Below are 23,986 nucleotides of genomic sequence, written 5' to 3'. Positions count from 1 at the left end.
GGGGCTCATTTTACCGAAAGTCGATATAAAACTTGGTGGTGTGTCAATTTATTTCTGAAACACAACCTGACAAACATTCAATTAAGGTGGCGGACGCCAAATTATAAAAAAAATTATCTTCAAATGAATCCTTATGGATTTGTGAGGCGAAGAATATTACACATAGGACCGTTGCTAAAAAGAGCGCCTGTCCAGATAAATACCCTGATCTCGCATTCCAAGTCATATGAATCAAACGTGTTAAAAGCTGCTTCAAATATCTCCGCATTTATCAAGTGTTAAATGGATCTTTATTTGTGGTAATATAATAAGCAGGAACAGGCGTATTTTCGATTGTAACTCAGACAGAAACATGTGCTCGATACAGGTTGATTGGCAATTTGTTGGATTTGTAAACTTTCGCTATCTTGTCTTGTTTATCAGCTATCTATGGCCTCTATGATTTTACATACTAGTATCAAGCTTTCATTTTGGTAGAAAAACAACAACAATTTAACTACCCCATACAATTCTGCGACATAAACTTGAAAATTACGTTTTCATTGAAATTTCATCAAATTTACAAACTTAGTCTAATCGTTCATGATGTTTCAAGTAAAAAGTCAAGATACAAGATCAATATACAAGATACAAGATACAATATACAAATTACAAGGTACAATATACAAGATACAATATACAATATACAATTACAATATACAGTATACAGTATACAAGATACAATATACAATTACAAGATACAAGATACGATATACAAGATACAATTACAAGATACAATTGCAAGATACAAGATACAAGATAAAATATACAAGATACAAGATTCAATATACAAGATACAAGATACAATTACAAGATACAAGATATAATTACAAGATACAAGGTACAATTACAAGATACAAGATACGATATACAAGATTCAATATACAAATTACAAGATACAATTACAAGATACAAGATACGATATACAAGATACAAGATACAATATACAATTACAAGATACAAGATACAGTATACAAGATACAATATACAAGATACAATAACAAGATACAAAATACTATATACAAGATACAATATACAATTACAAGATACAAGATAAAATATACAAGATACAAGATTCAATATACAAGATACAAGATACAATTACAAGATACAAGATACGATATACAAGATACAAGATACAATATACAATTACAAGATACAAGATACAGTATACAAGATACAATATACAAGATACAATTACAAGATACAAAATACTATATACAAGATACAATTACAAGATACAAGATACAATTACAAGATACAATTACAAGATACAAGATACAAGATAAAATATACAAGATACAAGATACAAGATACAAGATTCAAGATACAGTATACAGTATACAAGATACAATATACAATTACAAGATACAAGATACAATATACAATATACAAGATACAATATACAAGATACAGTATACAACATTCAAGATACAATTACAAGATACAGTATAAAATATGCAAGATACAATTACCCTTACAAGATACAATATACAAGATACAAGATACAGTATACAATATACAAAATACAATTACAAGACACAGCAACAAAATACAATTACAAGATACAATATACAAATAAAAGATACAAGATACAAGATACAAGACACAATTACAAGGTACAAGATACAAGATACAAATACAAGATACAAGATACAAGATACAAGATACAAGATACAATTACAAGATACAAGATACAATTACAAGATACAAGATACAATATACAAGATACAAGATACAATATACAATATACAAGATAAAATTGCAAAATACAATATACAAGATACAAGATACAAGATACAATATACAATATACAAGATAAAATTACAAGATACAATATACAAGATACAATATACATGGTACAGTATACAACATACAAGATATAATTACAAGATACAGTATAAAATATGCAAGATACAATTACCTATACAAGATACAATTACAATATACAAGATACAAGATACAAGATACAATTACAAGATACAAGATACAAGATACAAGATACAATATACAAGATACAGTATACAATATACAAGATACAGTATAAAATATGCAAGATACAATTACAATATACAAGATACAATATACAGTATACAAGATACAAGATACAATTACAAGATACAAGATACAGTATACAAGATACAAGATACAGTATACAAGATACAATTATACTGTATCTTGTATATTGTATCTTAGTACAAGATACAATATACAAGATACAAGATACAATTACAAGACACAGCAACAAAATACAATTACAAGATACAATATACAAATAAAAGATACAAGATACAATATACAAGATACAATATACAAGATTCAATATACAAGATACAATATACAATATACAAGATACAAGATACAAGATACAATATACAATTACAAAATACAAGATACAATATACAAGATACAAGATACAATATACAAGATACAATATACAATATACAAGATACAATATACAAGATACAAGATACAATATATAATATACAAGATACAATATACAAGATACAGTATGCAATATACAAGATACAATATACAAGATACAAGATACAATATACAAGTTACAATATATAATTACAAGATACAAGATACAGTAAACAATATACAAGATACAATTACAATTACCCTGCGAGTCTACAAAGACGGAGACAAACACAAAGCGGAACGGTAGCTTTGTTAGCCCATTCATTTCATCATCACATGCGGAGTGTCAGTATGTATCGTTCACTTATAGAATTGCCCATTATACTTACTCAATAACCCGGGTAATATTGAGCATATTTACCACGACTTACGAAATAAAAAAAAATGGTTGATATATCTTGGCACACACCCACTCTCCCAACGAGAAATGACAATTTATTTCCGTGTAGCAACTACTGAACCATCACACCCTGGCGTATTATGAAAGCTATGGTACATAAATATATTCATTCAATTACAATAGGGCCAACAGAGGCTATCATATATATAAGTATGGGGGAAACGTGGCGGGGCTCTCCATAGGTCCTCTACTTATGTACTGATCTGCTAATTTTCTTCCATATCCTGGCCGAAAGTTACGTAAATCAAACAATAACAGAAAAGGTTTGTACTAACCATGGAATATACATCAAATCTAAACAAGTATATTTACTATACCGCTGGAAATTCCATGATAAAAACAATGATAATATTATATAAACAATATAAAACCAAGAGATCTTGGCGCCCACCATTGTGCCATCTTCATTAGTCCTGTCAGTTCGATTGATTGTTTACCTGCCGGCCATTTTCTTTCTGTTATCCGTCTCAAAATAAAACGTACACAACTACAGATCAAGGGAAACATACTTATCAAATTTAAGGAAGATCCCTTATGTGCTTCCTGAGAAATAGAAACAACAAACATTTACTGTCAAAATCCAAGATGGCCGCCTATAGGCCATTTTGTTGCTCCGATCAGTCTCAAAATTAAACATGCACAACTAAGGACCAAGGGGAACCTACATATCACATTTGAGAAAGATCTTCCAGTACTTTCTGTGAAATAACAATAACAAGAAATGTTTAAGGACGGACGACAGGCGATTTGAATAGCCCACCATCTGATGATGGTAGGTTAAAAATGCGTCCATATAGGCCTATCAGCGCAGCTAGATCAGTGTCGCTTTGTCCTCCCGCCTCGAATAGCACGTATATTATGGAGCTCTTAAATCTAGAATTTAAATGTGTTAATTGAACGGGTTTTCTTTGAAATTCGTGACAGTGTAAAATCCAAATCGGTTGCATCAATATCCATAGTACATAAAACCAAAGAATGTTGAAAATAAAGTTCATTTCACGGCATGATCCGTTTGACGGATTTCGAATAATGAAATTACCATAAAAGGATTGTGATGACCCGATTGTTCATTCATCGCTACAACAACGTCATAATTGTAACTCTAGATACCATTGACATTGACATTTACCCGGATCAATCCGTCACATTGGAAGATGACGATGAAAAGCATTGTAACGTGAAAATTATCATTCGAAGATTGACCAATGAATAACGTTCATGGTGTTATCCAGAGGGTAAACAAAAGTGTTTGTCAACTGCTGACAGGTTTATCCAACGAGTCGGATGGTTGTGGGAAAATCTTTTCTTTTTATATTCTAACCAAGGAATGATTCATTTTCTCCGTTCTTATCAATAATATATTTCCAAAACATTGGTATCAGCATTTGTGATCTATTTTCTTTCCTGATCCGCAGGTGTTCTCTCCCGTCGAAAGCTGATTTTGACGTCATATCATATTGTTTCCGTCACATCATTTTATTGTTCATTTTTATTTTCCTTTGACGTCACGACATTGTGCCGACTATGGCATACGACTGCACGATTCTAGTGACACAAGTGACCAGCAGATTCTTTGTAGTTGTAACGTGAGATATTTGTGAAGGATATAGAAACACGTCACCCTTTAAACGTGTTCAGTATTGTTTGGTGGGTGGGGTAGTTGATAGTGTACTCGTCTTTCACCAAGACGGCCGGGGTTGGATTCCTCGATAGGACATGAACCGAGCCCGGACACGTGGGAACTCCGTTATCCTCCCACATTAACTCCCGATCAGCGCGCTTCCATCCCGAACAGTTTTAGTGATAAAACTTATTTTACAATTGTTGTAAAATAAATTATGTTTTAAGTTTATCAGTTTCAAAAATGTGTCGCCATAGATAATGCAGAATAATGATTTTACATGTTATTACGGACACTGAACTTCCACAGGTGGATACCACAGGGACCTGAGAATTTGTTACAGGAATATTTGGACCAAAACTAAGGTGTTCAGAGTAATTTTACATGTTTTAGTGGTTTAGATCGTTTTCGGTATATATTGCCCCCTACCCCTCTCAATTATTATTGGGATTGGCCTTTTTGCAGGAAGTCGAATTAATCATTCGGGTGGCATTTTTACCGAAAGTCTATCTAAACCCCTTAAACATGTAAAACAAGAACTTTCATCCGGAGGATAACTAATACACCCGCAGATGCTGGTAGTTTATACAGCATTAAGTGACCCTGACCTTGGGGTTTCCGGACAAGTTATTTTGCATAAAGGGCCGTAACTCCCTTAAAAAGCGTTGAAATCTGAAATTAAAATGCCGGTGCACAACTACATAATATACTGATCATTCAAGTAAAGTTTCAATAAATTCTGTCTATTAGCTAAGATGGGGTTTTCCGGACAAGTTATTTCGCATAAAAGGCCGTAACTCTATTAAAAAGTTACTGTGGACAGGCAGACAGGCAGGCAGGCAGGTAGGCAGGCAGAGTATACCCCATAACTTCGTTGCGGGGGTGTGGAGGGGGTATAATTACTCTGAACACCTTAGTTTAGGTCCAAATATAGCTGTAACAAATTATCATGTCCCTATGATATGGAATAATTTCCAGGATCCAATTTTCAGAAAACTACGTTCATTTGTGTTAAAATATTACTACCTTCGTCATACATGTATATATATTTACATTTCTACTGAACTTGGACTCAATATACCTACTTGACATTTTATAGGTTATTTTTCAATGAACTTTTCAGATGACGTATGAATACATCAGCATATTAATCAACCTGAGTACTCTGTTATTCCGCGGAGCGCGGGAAGTAGTTCCATTTGAAGACTGTTTTCAGTTTTTATTCAAAAAATAATTTACATCTTAATTTGCTTATTTATCTTACCAGTCACAGTGAGTGATGACGTCATAAGTGTTAATACCTTCCGTGGTGTTAGACTTGCACAAGACCGATATTTTAGAAATTATCCGTACAAATATCAATATCGCTCTGAATGTAAATATAAGGATAGAATTCCATTTTGTCGAGGCTTATGGGGTATAAACCTCAATAAGTCTCGAGACAAATTCAATATGAACTGCTTCGCAGTTCATAAAAATTGTCTCAAGACCAATTGAGGTTTATACCCCATAAACCTCAACAAAACAGAATTCAATCCTTAAATGTTCCCTCATCACAACATTTTTTTTTCTTACTAAATAACTTTTATTCTTTACTTTGAAAGCAAAATCAGAATCACTGTTATTTCAGACGTTTTATGTTATTTTTTATCTATTTATTTGTTCTCCAAACTTCAAAAAATAAGGAGACACTTTTCAGTGTTTAGAAGATGTACGTAACATTTTAAGATATATATAATAGCAAACGTTATCTCAGAAAGTGTGTAGCATGAAACACAGGTAAATCTCAGGTGAATGTTTTGGTGAAATTTGCACCCTTTATATGAAACAGTATATAATTGACTTCCCATTGTTTCATAAAATAGCACCTTAAATATGTTGGCACTCAGAGAACAGTCAGTTCAGTTCTTTATTACCTTGAACCTTACGGCTCATCAGTTCAAAACACATATACAAGGATAAACAATACAATCACACACACCCATATCGATATACACACACAAATACACACACACACACACACACACACACACATATCGACATACACTCACAAGTACACACACACACACACACACACACACACACATTGGTATAGTGTAGAGAGACATTCCTCGTTATATTGGTACATAGTCTTTTCTTTTCTGGTTACTCAGCTTAATATATTTGGCTAAATTCGTTAACTCTTTTTTGTTCACTGTTTCCATTAGTTGGGTAAATGTACACATGCTAGGTCTTTCATAGTAATATTTCTTAATAAAACTCTTTCTTAAATCTACAAAACATTCACATTTTAATATAAAATGAAATTCATCTTCGATATCCCCACTGTTGCAGTATGCACATGTTCTTTCAATCCTATCTACATTGTTATACCTACCAATTTCAATATTTAATTTGTGAGATGACAGTCTATTTTTTGTAATTTCTTTCCGATTTGTATTTCTTATTGGTTTTGTTAGATATGGTTGTAAACAAACAAAATCGCAAATAAACTTGTACAGTGACCACTTAGAAGATGAATCTATTTTTTCTTTACATTCTTGCTTAAATATGTCACACATTCTGCTTTTAATCATATTCATAATATAATCGGATGTATAGGTATCTCTATATTGCTATATGTACCCTACTCCCATTCTAAATAGTTCATTTCTTACTCCATTCATCCATTCACTACCATTTTCTAACATTTCTTGATAACATGCATGTTAAACACAATTGTCAGTTTGTTTTAATTTTAACCAGTATTTAAAAATTATAAATTTCCTAATTATTTCCTAAGACAATCTTCCTAATTCTTGGTAAACCCTAAAATTTGCCGTAGATTTCTTAACCCCTAATAATCTTGTGAAAACTGCAACATGCTTTGTAACAGACTGCACGCCTTCTCGTGTTGATGCTATTCTTACCAATAGTTCAAATTTGTCTTTTAATACTTTTAATTTTAGCTGTGGTAGGAGTGATTGGCACAACACTATTGGAACTGTAATCAAGGGTGCAGTACCGAAGGTCAAACAACAAAAGGTCAAATTCAGAAGCTTTAATAATTCCGATGAGAGTCCTTTTAACAGTGATTTATCTTTTCCACCTTTCCATGTATTTTTTATGTTTGATGACTTGGATGATATTTACTGGGCACAAGAGTATTTACTGCGTGAGGTGATGGACGCCCATGTACCTATTGTTGAGAAAAAAAACCTCATCAAGCCACCTTATTTTAACAGTGAACTCCGCAAAGCAGCTTTTAGAAAACGGATGTTATTTGATAAACACAAAGCATGTAGGAGTTATGCACACTGGGCTAAGTACCGGAAACAGAGAAATTTGGTGGTTAAGTTGCGAAGGCAGTCTTTAAGAAACTACTTTATCGAGAGATGTGCAGGTGATGCCAAGTCTAAGTACTTCTGGCCCACAGTGAAGCGGTCTTGTCTATCAAAAAAAGTCAAATCAAGCGGTGTTACTACAATTCTCTGTGAAAACGATCAGGTTACTTCAAACCAGAAAGAGGTTTGTGATATTTTTAATGATTACTTTGTACATGCTGCTGATGGAATTGGAAACACCCTGGATATCCAAACTCTAGAAACCAACAGTAGCATCTGCACTATTAAAGCTGATGTGCAGGGTGAAAGGTCCTACAGTTTCCAAACAGTTAATGCAGAAAGTGTAGCAAAGCATTATCAGTAAGTTTGATGGTAAAAAGTATGTAGGTGTTGATGGTATTCCTGCTAAGGTTCTCAAGTCAGGTTCTTCTTCCTTAAGCTCTACCCTTGCCACTTTATTTAATCATTGCCTTGAAACCAAGTCTTTTTCTCATAATTTCAAGTTGGCACAGGTTGTCCAATTTTTAAAAAGAAGGATCCACTTGACAAACAGAATTACAGACCTGTCAGTATTTTACCATTTACTTCAAAAAAAGGAGAGATTTTACATGATCAATTAAACAACTACTTTTTTAATCGTATATTTAATCCTTTTCTTGCTTCTTTCAGGAAGGGATATAGATGCCATTTCTACCCTGCTGCGTCACCTTGAGGATTGACAAAGGGCATTGGATGAGAACAAGTTTGTAGGTGCTATCCTCGTGGATCTCTCCAAGGCCTTCGACTGTATTCCTCACGGGCTGCTTGGACGAGGCCGCAGTCGGTCTCATCAGTAGCTATCTCGGGGGCAGATTTCAGCGCGACTAGGCTGGGGTCCAATGTCTCTGACTGGGAACAGTTGGAGAGAACCTCAGGGATCTATTTTAGGACCTTTAATTTTTAATATTTTTATAAATGACATCTTTTATTATGTTCATAAGGGTACCCTCTATAATTATGCGGATGGTAACACACTGTCGCATATTGACTCTGACCCTGTTCAATTAAAGAATACACTTGTAATATGTTAATCAAGTGGTTCAAGGATAATGGTATGAAGGCCAATCCTGACAAATTTCAGGCTATATCCATTGGGGGAAAAAACGCATAATATGATATCTTTCTATACTATTAAAGACCATGTTGTAAAATGTGAAGATGTTGTTAAACTTTTTGGTGTAGACATTGATTTTAACTTAAAGTTTGACTTTCATGTGTCAAACATTTGCAAGAGAGCATCTAAACAGTTATGTGCAAGCAGGGGATTTTTAAAGCGTTTATTCTTTCAAATTTTAATTATTGTCTCCTGGCATGGCATTTCTGCAATTTAAATTCCACAAGGAAGATTGAGAGGATACTAGAAAGAGCCATTCGTTTTATTGTGGAAGACTTCACAACGCCAGTTTCAGATCTTTTAGAGAAAGCTAACTTATCTTTTCTTAATATAAACAGAATGAAAACCATGGCTTGCGAAGTTTTTGAAATTATTACCAATGAAGCTCCAGATTACTTATGCAATCTTTTAACCTTGATATCGTCTTTTTATAACCTCAGGAATGAAAGGCAGCTGGAGCTACCAAGAGTAGGAACAACCAGGTATGGACTGAAGTCTTTTCGCTACGAGGCCGCCCGGGTGAAGAACAGTCTTCCAAATCATTTGAGGAAGTTGGATAGTTATCCAGATTTTGCCAGACTGATGCACTCCTGGGATGGCCCTGTTTGCTCATGTCGTATCTGTACCTGTGTTTAGAGTTTCAATGTTTCTTCAGTGTTTTAGTCTTTATTACTGGTTACCTGCTTTTGTTTTGTTTTTTAAACTTATTTACCAATCTATTTAGCTTAACCGCTGCTTTGCATGGCGCTTTGATATACCAATAACTGGCAGCATAGTTTCTAGCCCTCTCTTCTAATCATCATTATAGCTCAATATGTTTTTACTTACTAGACCTTGTCGTCTTGTATTAATTTACACTATATCAGTGTATATCATGTCAATTTTTACTCTTTTGCTATACTAGCATGTTTGTACATTACACTTGTAGTGCTTTAACCCTGCTATTATATAGCAACACCTATGTTCACTATCATTTCATTACATAATTTTTAGTATAGTACTTTAAATTTAGTGACTGTGATATCTAATTATATGCTGCTATGCTATTGTATGTTTTACTCGCTGATTATGTGCTAGCTTTCTGTGATAGTGTATAGATTGTTTGTTGTTTTCTGTTTGCTTTTTATCATGTTTTTCGCAAAAATAGCGCTACAGCGCTAATGTTTCCCTGTTTGACATACGCGACGTTAAATAAAGTTTCTTGTCTCTTGTAATGAGATTGAGTCAGAACACCCCGATACACGTCATGATGAAGCTCTGAAAGTTTCCTCAACAATATATACTAGACTGGATTAATTTCGTTCGAAAACTTTGGCTACGTAATGTTTTGCAGGACGCAGCAGTCTGGAAAGCCAATCCAGAGAAATTCCCGGTAATATGTTTTGGCAAAAAGACTAGTAACTCTATCAAATCTTTTAATATTATTTAGATTATTATTGAGATTATGTGTGAAGACAGTGTGAAACCATTAGGTATGGATATTGACTTTCTTCTTAAATTTGATGTACATATATCTCGCCTTTGTAGAAATGCGGCTAAACAACTTGCTGTTTTAAAAAGACTGGGTAACAATCTTATAAAGAAAGGAAAAATTACCATTTTTAAGTCTTTTATTCTATCAAATTTTAACTATTGTCCACTTGCCTAGCACTTTTGTGCATTAACAAATACTAGGAAAATTGAAAAAGTTCATGAACGAGCACTTCGTTTTATTGAAAATGATTGTTTCCCCGGTCATTGATTTATATGTAAAACGTATGAAAGATATGGCCTCTGAGGTTTTTAAAATTTTAAATGATATTTCTCCATCAATTTTACAAAATCTTGTTGAGAGGAAAGAAATGTTTTGAAATCGTAGACAAGATAACCTGATATAGATCCCAAAGGTTAACACCTCCACATACGGTTAGATATTTTTATGTTTTGCTGCTTCCCAGATGTGGAACAGCCTGCACACACCATATAGTGTGAGTTGTCCCCCTTTGGAATCAACCTTAATTCATTCACTGTTGCTTTTGTTGATATACTTCAGTACTTTACAGCCGGTGATATTTATTTCAGACTTGAGCTCCATTATTTGAAAAGATCATTACTTTTTACAATATCATAATTATAGCTCTCTGTTTCAGTCTATGACTTCATTATCTATTTTTAATTCACACTATATTAGTGTATATACATTGTATGTACATTACACTATGATAGTGTCTTAACTTGTCTTTTGCAACACTTGTGTGGCATACAACTGTTCACTATTAAAGTATTTCTTTTAAAATTTCTAATTTTTTATTTTGCATAAACTTGGATTGCATATATAATAATAATAATAATAATAACTCGAGATTCTTATATACCGCTTTATCACAACCTAGTTCGTAGGTCGTCTCAAAGCGATTCACAAATTATTTTCCGTGGTTATAGGGCCTTACTATGTACTACTGTATATTTGCAGCATATCTAAATTGAATTGTTGTCTTGTTTATATATATATATATATCCATAAGTACTGTGATAGTTGTGATATTGTAAATATGTTTTGTCGCAAGAATGGCACTACAGTGCTAATGTTATTATGTGACATGTATATGCGACGTTAAATAAAGCTTCTTGACTCTTGATTCTTGACATACATAGGAGTATAAAATTTCAGTCATGATAAACTGACATTATTGATTTTTTTTTAATTCATTCATTTATTAACTCATTTGATCTGAAAGTGACAAAATATCCGGCCTACAAGTCATTGCCTCGTCCAGAAACCAAAATCCTTGTATATATTGCTTTCATCGTGTGGCTAGATATATTTTTGTAAAAATGCAATACAATTTATCATATCATCGGCTAATCCGTGGTTATAACAGACCTGTCATTATCAGACGCCTAATACTTCGGTATTGACATTTAAATTCAATAGCTGCTCTCCCATACACTAATATACGGAGATGTAAATCCACATACAATCAAGCGTGTTTTTACCTTCTGACACAACATGTCCAGACACGGAGCTATAAATATGTCGGACACTTGACGATAAAATCAATCAAAATATATCGATCAACGGGAAGGCCGAGTCTAACATATGGCCTCACAGTTCATGTAGTTTATTGTTATTCGAATATGCATGTTATCCATTTGCAAAGCAACACGTGCTATATATGTTTTCAGTTGCCTTAGATTAAAGCTCATTCAGTCGTGATAAATACAGAGTATATATACGGGTTTACTATTTAGCGAGTTTATCCAAGTGCGAAATGACGGCGTCACGTGACTCAGTGTCTGCCCCGTGTATTTGCATAAGCTAGGAGACGACAGGTCGGAGCTATCCGACTCGGCCCGACACAAGGTAAATATTACGTTTTCTGCACACCAAACATGCTCGCAAAATTTACACAAAATGCACTCATACATTATTGAATGTCCTGGTCACCATAGGTGTACAGATCCGTTCTCTATATTGGAAACTACCGAACGTTTTACAATATGGTTGACCTCGAAACACACTAAAGATTTCGTGCATGGCGAACACTTGTACGCTATATATTAGTCAGATAGGTTTTTTCTGACGGCGTTACACACTGTTTTAGGTCGTTTGCAAGTGTTCATACAATTGTAATGTCTAATATTAGTACCTTTGTACCTAAGTGTGTACCCATTAGACGTCTTGCATGTTGTAATCTTCTAGTTATCACGAAAAACCTAACGCGAAACGCCGCCCTGATCTATTAGATTCGCATATTTTATGTTGTCGGGATCTAAAAATAGCCACGTTGAACCACAAACAATGCCATGCTTTCTTGTGATCTAAACCTATATCAAATTCTTTGGTATGTTTGCGTCCTGTGCTACATTTAATTATTAAGGAAGATTTTTCTACTGACTTTAAGATAATATATATTTCCCGCGTTTTCCTGGATCAGAACCATTACCGAGTATACATTGGTCGGGATACACAAATGTGTACGTGAGAGCCGACATGCCCACACGGCGGATCGGGCAGAGCTAGGGGTCAGCGGAATATCTACAAGTTACACATTTGTTTTACCAATTAAAATAATTTATAATAATATTTTAAATATCCATCAATCAATCTGATAATCTAATCTCAGTAGTGATAAACACTGTTGTACATTGTTTTTCAAGATAGTTAATAGTTTTACATTGATTTTATGATTTGTTCAACAAAATAAATATCAATAAATTTAAGAACGATATAATACAATGAAATACATGCATTAAAATTTGTTAACTTTTGAAATCATCTGGAAACTTTTGAAATCATCTGGTTTTTAATTATATGTGTTGAAATGGTGATATAAGCTTAAATGGTGCTTTAATGATATGAAAAATAGATAATTTTGTCATAAAATAAAACCCAAACACCAGATTACCATGGACTTGGTTCTAGAGTGATTATTCCGCGACACTGCTGAAGCTATCACAAGTATAACACATACAATTTATATAAAAAAAACAGACGAAAGATTATTTAGAGCGTGTAGTTAAATACTTAAAAAGAAAAAGAAATAACTGGATCTTGATTGAAACATATTGGTATGTTATGTATGTTATCAGAAACGATGATAAAAGTTGTATTAGGTTGATAATTCTTATCGTTTAATATACATGTATAGGTTCTATGCTGAAATATCAAAATCTAACATGTTTGTTTTGTATGTAAACCTTGGTTAATTTAAATCTTGAAATTTTTGATAACGTTTACTGTGTATACATGCTGATGCACTTTATGTAATTCCAAGTGGTTTTATAACATTGGTGTTCGATCGCGAACAACACCAAGGGAAAAACCAGTGGATCTATAAATAGACCTGCTATGTCGACACATGTAAGGCATATACTTCGCACTTGTTCTGTCACTGTATAGTGCCTAATGACCCTGAATTTTTTGACGGTGTAGCAATATATATGTACTTGCAATGTTATATACACAATAGATAAATGTAGAAACTGGCTGTTAATTCTTGTGAAATATTACGTAATATATTGAAGGCGATGTCGAGAAACTGCGGTAGAACCAATATTGGATTTCTTTAATCATGAACTTCGGCTGTTCATTAAAAGTTATTTGGTTTCGAGACATCTAATAAAAAATTTCACAAACAAATTTTAATCCAAATCTGTTTCCTTATTCGTTCATGTTTAGTTCCTTGTTTGGTTTCAGACTATTGTTATTGATAGTTAAATTATGCACAATTGTAGACAAACGGTTCCTATACAGATCATTGAAGGTCATTGATGCTGTATAATTCAGTTCACGATTCACCATTTCATTGGATAAAACATTTAAATGAATTTTGACCGGAGAACTTTTATTGTATAAATTTACCTGTATGTATGTTGGTGAACACAGATTTATCGACATTTAATGGAAGGGTTGTGTTACATGCTAATATTTATGCATTCAGAACTTATCTGGTAAAATGTTAAGGTTTAACGATGCGTAAATGATGTATTAAATACATATGTATATATGAAGTAAACTGATTGTTTTTCCTTATATATATATATGTATAACTACCACCAAATATAGTAAGGCGCTGTGTTGTTGTTTGCCCAAATAGAGTCAAGCAGCTCTGATGGAAAACCAATAAAATTGCTAACCCAACAGAATTTCAATGATGTTTCATTATAAGCTTCAGGCATATGGTAATCTTGAAATCTTGATTGAAGAAAGCACATTCTAAATAAAGGATATCTTTTTATATAAAATTTCATTTAGAATTTGTTCACAAAAGTATTCTGAATTTTCTGTGTTTATCCAAAATACTTTGTATAAATGAATTTTGTTAATTTTACTACATGATTTATCAAAAAGAAACATTTCATGTCTTGATATATTATGTTCCAATAAAAGGAAGTTAGGGGAATTCGACAGCTCTGTGTACGGACCGCTCTGTGTTAACAGGTTTGGAAATGTCTCATTATGTATGACATTGGATTTGAATTTATGTACATTTAGTGTCAAATGTTTGTACAGTGTAATTAAACTGCAACGTTAATTACAAACCAACCTTAAATTGACCTGTAACTTAATTGCTAATGCATACTTGCTAAATTTTTGAAATTTCAATGGGGGAGACTACGCATGTTCAGAAATAAAACCATAAAATAAATGTGTGTATGTACACCCTGGGGAAGAAATAACACTTTTAGATGGCATAGTTTGTGCTGTTCTAGTTTAGCAAATTCACTGGTTGAAAATGCTCAATTTTAGGGTCCAAAATCGGGATTCTCCTACCTCAATAGGAAGAGTTGGCGAGTATGATATTGGCAAATTTTGTTACAAGTAACTAGTTTGATTGCCGTGAAACCATTCATTTCAATTAAGGATTTGCGTACTACTACTGAAAACTGTCGCTATGCATTGGTAACTGTTTCTGCCCGCATGACTATGTGGCTTTGATAAAGATTTTCTGAAAAGAAAACCATACCTTACAGGACTTTTATGAAAAATAACGAAACAAAATATAATCAACAACATTGCTCTGAGCGTAAAAGTTAAGCAGGGCTGGAACGAGATTCAAACCCTGGATAGCGGGTTGTAATACTGTCTCTCTGACTGACTGAGCTACCCGGTCAATGGAAGTCTCCTGGCCGAAGTGTGGAAGAGTTGCATGATCATCCGAATTAAAATTTAGGGGATATAACTGTGGATAAATTAGAGTGCATTTGGACAGGAATCTTTGAAGAACACAAATGTTACGTTGTTATAAGAATTCGTAACATAATGGCCATTTTGATTTGTGGTTTGTATATGGAGATTAAAGTTTAATAATTTACTGCTCATTAAGAAAGTTAAGGGGAGTAGAATTCCATTTTCAGAGTTTAGTGATCTAGAATTTGCCATCTGTTTATGTAACAGACATATACATCAAGGCAGAATATCGTAACGCTTTCCCCTAGGCATGGGGAAACCCTGTTTCTTGTGTCTTATTCAAAAAATGAGTACCCAGGGTAATCGCCTTTATATTAAATGTATTGATTCTATATTAAAGCAGTATTTATAGTCGTTAATTTGTAGACTAATGCCATTGTATACAGCAAGTAGCTACCGTTACACACAATGGAATACCTTTGTTTGAATAGCAACTAATACAGTTGCATTTGCTGTATTCCGTCTTTGCATATTGCAGAGTTATCTTCTCTTGTGAGCAGGTATTGATTGTTACGTCATTGGTTTGTGTGAAAAAATTACATCGTTTTCTCAAAAATTGATGACGTTACTCTCATAAAACAATGACGTAACAATCAATACCTGCTCACAAGAGAAGATAAATCTGCAATATGCAAAGAAGGAATATATCTGTAGACTAAATATCTTCTAGGTTTATATAGGGTAGCTCACATTGTCCTCATTTCACACCATGCTATTTTTGGTTAACCTTGCATGAATATCAATCAATTAATCATCTTAATTTATAAATGAAAATGTAATTATAACTTTTCAAATTATTGGCAGATTTTTTTCCAGGTAATGTTGAACATGTATATATATGTTAAAAAAACAAAGTATGTTTTGCATATGCAAAGTGGTTTGTGAAAAAAAAAAAGTTACAAAAGATGACAACATACTACAAGCAACTGAGAATGTCGAGATAACGTATTTGTTGACAACATAGGCATAACTGATTGGAAATCAATGAAGTCATTTGGAAGAACTAAACATTTATGTGTTAATATACAGAGTGTAAGGAGCTTATCTTAACGAGAGTGATTGTATGCGTATTCGACAAGACAGGGCTGTATCTTTTAAAGTTATCTAGTGCATAAACACATTAGACTAAGTATGAGGTGAAATATAGGTTAACCAGATAATTGTAAAAAAGAGCAAAGTTTGTTACCAAGCCCAAGTAAGTGATTAACCTAGGCGACTGTCATTAAAAATGAACTATCTGTGTATCGAAAACATGTTGGAATTTACCTCCTTGTATCGAAAACATGTTGGAATTTACCTCTGAACGGGGATTCCCCTACTAGCAAAAAATCCTTATCTTAAAATAGCACAATGCTTGTCGATACTATATATATAGCTACTTGCTGCAAAGTTAGGAAACGTAAATAAGCCAAGGATATGCTCTATCGGTGGAACATTATATTGTGCGACGAAACTTCTTTAAAATAGATTTTCTATTCCTACATGTATATCTGCAGTAGAAATCAGTATTAGTTTTTGTTAACGCTTATACTATGAGACTGTCAAACAGGTTTTGGATTAAGTTAAACTAGGCTTTTGTCAAAAATCAAATTAGACATAATACACGTTAATTTGCGAATGAGGCGTACTTTGTACAAATATGCATGCTGTCAATTAATCAAAGGCTCCTGTTCTGTAGGTTTTGTACCTGTATATCCTAGCATGTAAGTGGACAACTTTCATATATGAGTTAATCAGACTAAAGACTCTGGTTTGATGAGTTGAGGGTCAGGCGTCGACACCTACACAAAGTTACACACATGAGCATATACAAGCACTGTATATATATATATATCTCTTTGACCAAAAACGCGGTAGGAATTTAGGTCAGGGGAATTTCCCATGTGTACCGGCTAAAAATAGCTTACATCTCTGCACCGTGTTTTCAATTCATATTGACAAGGTGTGTTTACCGTTCTAAATGGAAATAAATTTCAATAAGTTTCAGTCTTGCCTATATTAACTTAGAAACTTACTACAATTATTCAATTATTTGCAAAGTTTTTGTGCAACGTCCTTCGATATATTTAACGATCATTGTTCATTAGTGAATATAATAATTATTTTATCCAAAAATAAGTTCAAATAATTTTTAAATGTATTTTTGAAGTTCTCAGTGTTGTGAAAAAGAAATGTTCTATGAAGTGGCGCCTGGTAGGAAATGTTGGTGTTTAATGTCATTTTATGTTATAATGAAATCAATTATTATGGAGTCGACAACCAAATCACGCCACCTGATTCGGTATCCAAGTCAGTGTGTAGCACATTTTTTTGTCTCTTGCCTGACAGATGGATATTTTCCTACCACCAAATTTGCCTGAGTCGGGGTGGTTTACGTGACTTGCCTCACGTATCCATGTTTTGTATTGATTTTCTTCTTCACTTGCTGAGTGGGACATATGATGAATTTCCTTTTTGTTCTATTAACTTGGTCCTCTATCTGTCTTTGATCACACACATGGCCGTTAGACACGGGAGATGGGAACGAGATGGAGACAGCAGTGGATGGTCTTTGTATTCACAAGTCCATGATCCGCTCCAATTCAGACCATTTCAACTAAATTAAGAGCATTTATATTGGTAATCGATTCTTTTATGCATATGAAACACAAGCCTACACCAGTTTGGAAGAAAGCTAATACATTTTTTTTTTTATAAAGAAATATAATGAAAAAATATTGAAAAATACTGTAAATTTGAGTAGTGCATAAGTTGTACATCTTCTACACAGAATATTTAAGATAGAAAATGTATAATAGCAAGCTAACCAGGTATGGGCAAACAAGCCACCATTTATTGATTGTAGGCCAAGGTATTAGTAGGTTATCTGGAGCAAACACAGACTTTTATTGTGAGAACTAGGAAGACATCTTGGGTTATGGGCAGGGAACAATGGTCCTAAGACCCACCAAGGCTGGAAATAGAAAATCAGATTCAATGGTGGTGTAGGGTATTTTTCGATAAATTCACACAATATTTCTGTGAATGAAAAATACTTTGAGAATGTGAATAAATGAAAAGTTCTACTTGTGTGCTTTGAATTTTCATCCATTTTTTTTTTTAAATACATATGATTGACAGATATTCTTATGTTGTAGTTTGCAGAAAGTGATGAGTGATGGATGATGGCAGAGTGCGGGCAGATGGAGGGTGGGCCATGGGTCAGGAGCAGTTTCCCTACCCCGGGGCTGCCTACAACCCCTTAGGGTCTGCTTTGACTCCACCCAACAAGGATGTATTGGTCAGCAGTTACAGTTCCCTAGGGAGTGCACATGGCCCACCAAATAAGGATGTGTCGGCTATACCGGGGATGTCTTCCTTCAATGCCAGGATCCCCGGAGGAAAGGAAGGATATCCTGCATATGATGTGGGGCAGGGATACTTTGGGGCTCATAGACCAGGGGCTGGACCAGGTGTCCAAGGCTACAGTGTGCCCAGCACAAGTCCTGGACTTCCTGCTGTCCCCAAGCCGCGGGCAGGAATGATGCCCCAGGGGTGGGACCAGTTTGGACCAGGAGGAATTGGTCCAGGTGTAATGCCAGGAATGTTTGGACAGCCGGACAGTCAGAACAATGAGGTGAGGTTAATCTTATCAGTTATATTTCCTTTGTTATTGCTCTGCCCACTACTTCAACACTGAATTGATAGGTATTTTCCAAAATTGACAATTTTTTATTGAATCATTAATTGTGCGTTATTGTAGAGCCAATTGAAAAACAATTAGGAGATTGGACAGACGACAACAGCATAGCTGGATTTTAAAAAGTGCAATAGCCGGCATAGACTCATTAGGCAAATAAACTGCTATCAAGTGTTTTCAAGATAGCACAAAATTTAATAGAATGGGTCAAGCACAAATATAAATTTGCGATGGGTTGAAACAATTTTCATTTGTGTCTTCGATGCAAAAAGTCTTTTACAGAGTCAATTAATATATGGTGTTCTTACATGGAAAGAACACATCCTTTAAATAAAATCAGTTAGTGAATATTTTGGCGATAGCTGATTGCTTTTTCTCACATTTGATATACTGTATAAAATTTGTCAAAAATTAAAATCAGCAGCAATTGAACTTACAAGTTGTGTGTGAAAAGTAATTCACGATAGAAATCAAAATCAAATAAATTATGATGCCAATCACCATTTCTAACATTACTTCATGCTAACTAACTTAAAAGACATCAATACGAAATATTAACAAGCTGTTGTTTTCCTGCTAATATGTAACACATGTAAACTAGAAATAGAAACTCATTTGTTTCCCCAATATACTACATGCAGGGTAACTATATATAGAAACTTAATTTTTTATCCTGCTAATGCGTAACAGGTATGCAGAAATAGAAGCTTGTTTATTTTCCTGTTATAGATAGGTACACATATGCAAAATAGGTGAAGCAAAGTGGTTCCCGCATGTTGAAATTGTTGGCAAGTTTTGTTGTAAGGAGAAGCTAGATCATCATGACCCAAGGTACACTGTAAAAGTGGCTGTTCTGATATTACATGTGGTCAACACCATAGTGACCTTTGTATACGTAACCTATAATCCAATTAGGAAATACTTTTATTTGTACATACTTCATAATGGTATATAATACAGATCTCCGTCACTGTATGTATATGTGCTGTTCTGTGAGACATACTCTAATCACTTTTGTACACAGTTGAGTAGCATTGTGTAAGTACATGTCCGGCACAAAGCCTCAGGTGGAACACATCAAGTAGATTAAGTAAACTTACCACTATGGTCAGAATTTGGCGGGAGAATGACTGGACTTTGTGATGGAGTAGACAGCTGAGAACCATACTGTGTCCATACTGAGATCATCACAGTTCAGTTATTAGGGACAATGATTTATGGGCAAGAAAAATATACTCTTTATGGCATAGTGATCTTCTAGCTGCCTGACCAGGCCAGTTAAGTGTATTGACCTTGGCTAGAAATGATTCAAATGAAAGGTCAGTGTTGGTCAGTGTATTCGGAGTGACCAGTCTATACACAGAAGTCAGTGAGGTGCACCAGGACCTGGTCAGAACCTCCCCCATGCTGTGTCCACACTAATCTCTTCCACACCTGTTAGCTCCTTCTCATATATAGGTTACTGGCTTCACATGTCTGTATTTCACATTACATGCTATATAGCTACATGTTTGTACTTCACATTACACTGTACATGTTTGTACTTTACATTACACTGTACATGTTTGTACTTCACATTACACTGTGCATGTTTGTACTTCACATTACATGGTACATGTTTGTACTTCACATTACACTGTACATGTTTGTACTTCACATTATACTGTACATGTTTGTCCTTCACATTACACTGTACATGTTTGTACTTCACATTACACTGTACATGTTTGTACTTCACATTACATGGGACATGTTTGTACTTCACATTATACTGTACATGTTTGTCCTTCACATTACACTGTACATGATTGTATTCACATTACACTGTACATGTTCGTACTTCACATTACACTGTACAGGTTTGTACTTCACATTAGACTGTTCATGTTTGTACTTTAATTACACTGTACATGTTTGTACTTTAATTACATGGAACATGTTTGTACTTCACATTAGACTGTTCATGTTTGTACTTTAATTACACTGTACATGTTTGTACTTTAATTACACTGTACATGTTTGTACTTTAATTACATGGTACATGTTTGTACTTCACATTACACTGTACATGTTTGTGCTTCACATTATACTGTACATGTTTGTGCTTCACATTACACTGTACATGTTTGTATTCACATTACACTGTACATGTTTGTACTTTACATTATGATTACACTACATGTTTGTACTTCACATTACACTGTTCATGTTTGTACTTTAATTACACTGTACATGTTTGTACTTTACATTATGATTACACTGTACATGTTTGTGCTTCACATTACACTGTACATGTTTGTACTTTAATTACACTGTACATGTTTGTACTTTAATTACACTGTACATGTTTGTACTTCACATAACACTACATGTTTGTACTTCACATTACACTGTACATGTTTGTACTTTACATTACACTATACATATTTATACTCTACATGTAAGTAAGTGTACCTCCCAATTATACCCTAGCTAGGTTAAACTCCAGTGTAGTACAGTATTTATTAGAAAATATCTATGTTGAACAAAGTTCAGTGGATATGCTTACAAATAATGTTTTATTGTCATGCAAGAGATTGTGTTGGCATTCTTGTGTAACTACATTGTAAGTACACTTCTAAATTAAACTCCTGTGCGAATGGTTGTGTTCTTCCACAATGCACTTTCACTGTTCAAAAAGTAAATAAACCTGTTAGAATAGGTTGTACTGACCACTGCATGTGTTAATAGCTGACCAGTAATTGTCCCCAGCAGCTGATTATTGACCCAGTAGGGTACGATATTTGATGGAATGATAGGGTGCTTAACACCCTTGTTCCAGGTTGGGAGACTACTGATGATACACTCAGTAACTTAACATAGGTGGTATGCTATTGACCCCTGCTGTACACTGCTGGGGTCTATTTACAAGTATACCATCGATCACACCTGCTCATCTAACCAGTGTGGTGAGCGGGCTGGATATTATTTATATTTATAGGTTTATGGGTTAGGAGAAGGCTTTAAAGTGTTGTGAATAAGGAGCAGTGTGTGTGTTTAACACATATCTATAGCTGGTGTAGTAGATTATGATACATGATACAGAGTCTGGGAACGTTTTCAGTAAATGTGCATACTAAGAGGAAAAAGAAACTTGAAGATCAGGATGCGGTCAGAACATTGATATAGAGATTTTAGATCCTGTACTAACTGTGTAGTGACCACTGGAGAATAGGCTTATGGTCTTATCTTAATACTTATGACATGTGATAGTCCTGTTGCTAAGAAGGAAGACAAAAGGATATATATTGGCAGATAGTATGTAGACAAAGCTAGACAACACAAGCATGCATGACAGATAATAAGCTAGGGGGCTTCACAGACAAAATGGGGAAGGGTGGAGGGTGTCTTCACACTAACACCGACTGGTGAGGATGGAGGTGTCCTCACTCTGACACAGATTAGGGAAGGGTGGAGGGTGTCCTCACTCTGACACAGACTGGGGAAGGGTGTAGGGTGTCCTCACTCTGACACAGACTGGGGAGGATGGAGGGTGTCCTCACACTAACACAGACTGGGAAAGTTGTAGGGTGTCCTCACTCTGACACAGACTGGGAAGTGTGTAGGGTGTCTTCACTCTGACACAGACTGAGGAGGGTGGAGCATGTCCTTTCTCTGACAAAGAGTTGGGAAAGTTGGGGGGGGTCCTCACTCTGACACAGACTGGGAAGGGTGTAGTGTGTCCTCCCTCTGACACAGACTGGGGAAGGGTGTAGGGCGTCCTCACTCTGACACAGACTGGGAAGGGCGTAGGGGGTCCTCACTCTGACACAGACTGGGGAGGGGTGTAGGGTGTCCTCACTCTGACACCGACTGGGGAGGGTGGAGCATGTCTTTCCTCTGACAAAGAGTTGGGAAAGTTGGGGGGTGTCCTCACTCTGACACAGACTAGGGAAGGGTGGATGGTGTCCTCACACTAACACAGACTGGGGAGGGGGGAGGGTGTCCTCACTCTGACACAGACTGGGGAGGGTGGAGCATGTCTTTCCTCTGACAAAGAGTTGGGAAAGTTGGAGGGTGTCCTCACTCTGACACAGACTGGGGAAGGATGGAGGGTGTCCTCACACAAACACAGACTGGGGGAGGGTGGAGGGTGTCCTCACACTAACACAGACTGGGGGAGGGTGGAGGGTGTCCTCACACTAACGCAGACTGGGAAAGTTGGAGGGTGTCCTCGCTCTGACACAGACTGGGGTAGGATGGAGGGCGTCCTCACACAAACACAGACTGGGGGGGGGGGGAGGGGGTCCTCCCTCTGACACAGACTGGGGAGGGTGGGGCATGTCCTTTCTCTGACAAAGAGTTGGGAAAGTTGGAGGGTGTCCTCCCTCTGACACAGACTGGGGAGGGGGTAGGGGGGCCTCACTCTGACACAGACTGGGAAGGGTGTAGGGTGTCCTCTCTCTGACACAGACTGGGAAGGGGGTAGGGTGTCCTCACTCTGACACAGACTGGGGAAGGGTGGAGGGTATCCTTACACTAACACAGACTGGGGAGGGTGGAGGGTGTCCTCACTCTGACACAGACTGGGGAAGGGTGGAGGGTATCCTTACACTAACACAGACTGGGGAGGGTGGAGGGTGTCCTCACTCTGACACAGACTGGGAAGGGGGTAGGGTGTCCTCACTCTGACAC

General features: G+C 35.4%; 1 protein-coding gene across 1 annotated transcript in view; it reads left to right on the top strand.

The window, feature by feature from the left end:
- The first annotated feature begins 12,069 nt into the window (after positions 1-12,069).
- Positions 12,070-23,986, top strand: part of LOC110453899 (methylcytosine dioxygenase TET2-like) — a 41,297-nt gene continuing 29,380 nt past the window's right edge. The window contains exons 1-2 of the mRNA XM_021503108.1: positions 12,070-12,303; positions 18,771-19,249. Of these exons, the coding sequence (XP_021358783.1) occupies positions 18,791-19,249 (459 nt within the window). The 5' untranslated portion in view covers positions 12,070-12,303; positions 18,771-18,790. The remainder of the gene's footprint in view (positions 12,304-18,770; positions 19,250-23,986) is intronic.

This window comes from Mizuhopecten yessoensis, unplaced genomic scaffold (genome assembly GCF_002113885.1).
Source record: "Mizuhopecten yessoensis strain PY_sf001 unplaced genomic scaffold, ASM211388v2 scaffold7547, whole genome shotgun sequence".
NCBI lineage: Eukaryota > Metazoa > Mollusca > Bivalvia > Pectinida > Pectinidae > Mizuhopecten > Mizuhopecten yessoensis.
The sequence above is the reverse complement of the archived record's forward strand: the minus strand, read 5'-3'. Positions and strand labels throughout refer to the sequence as shown.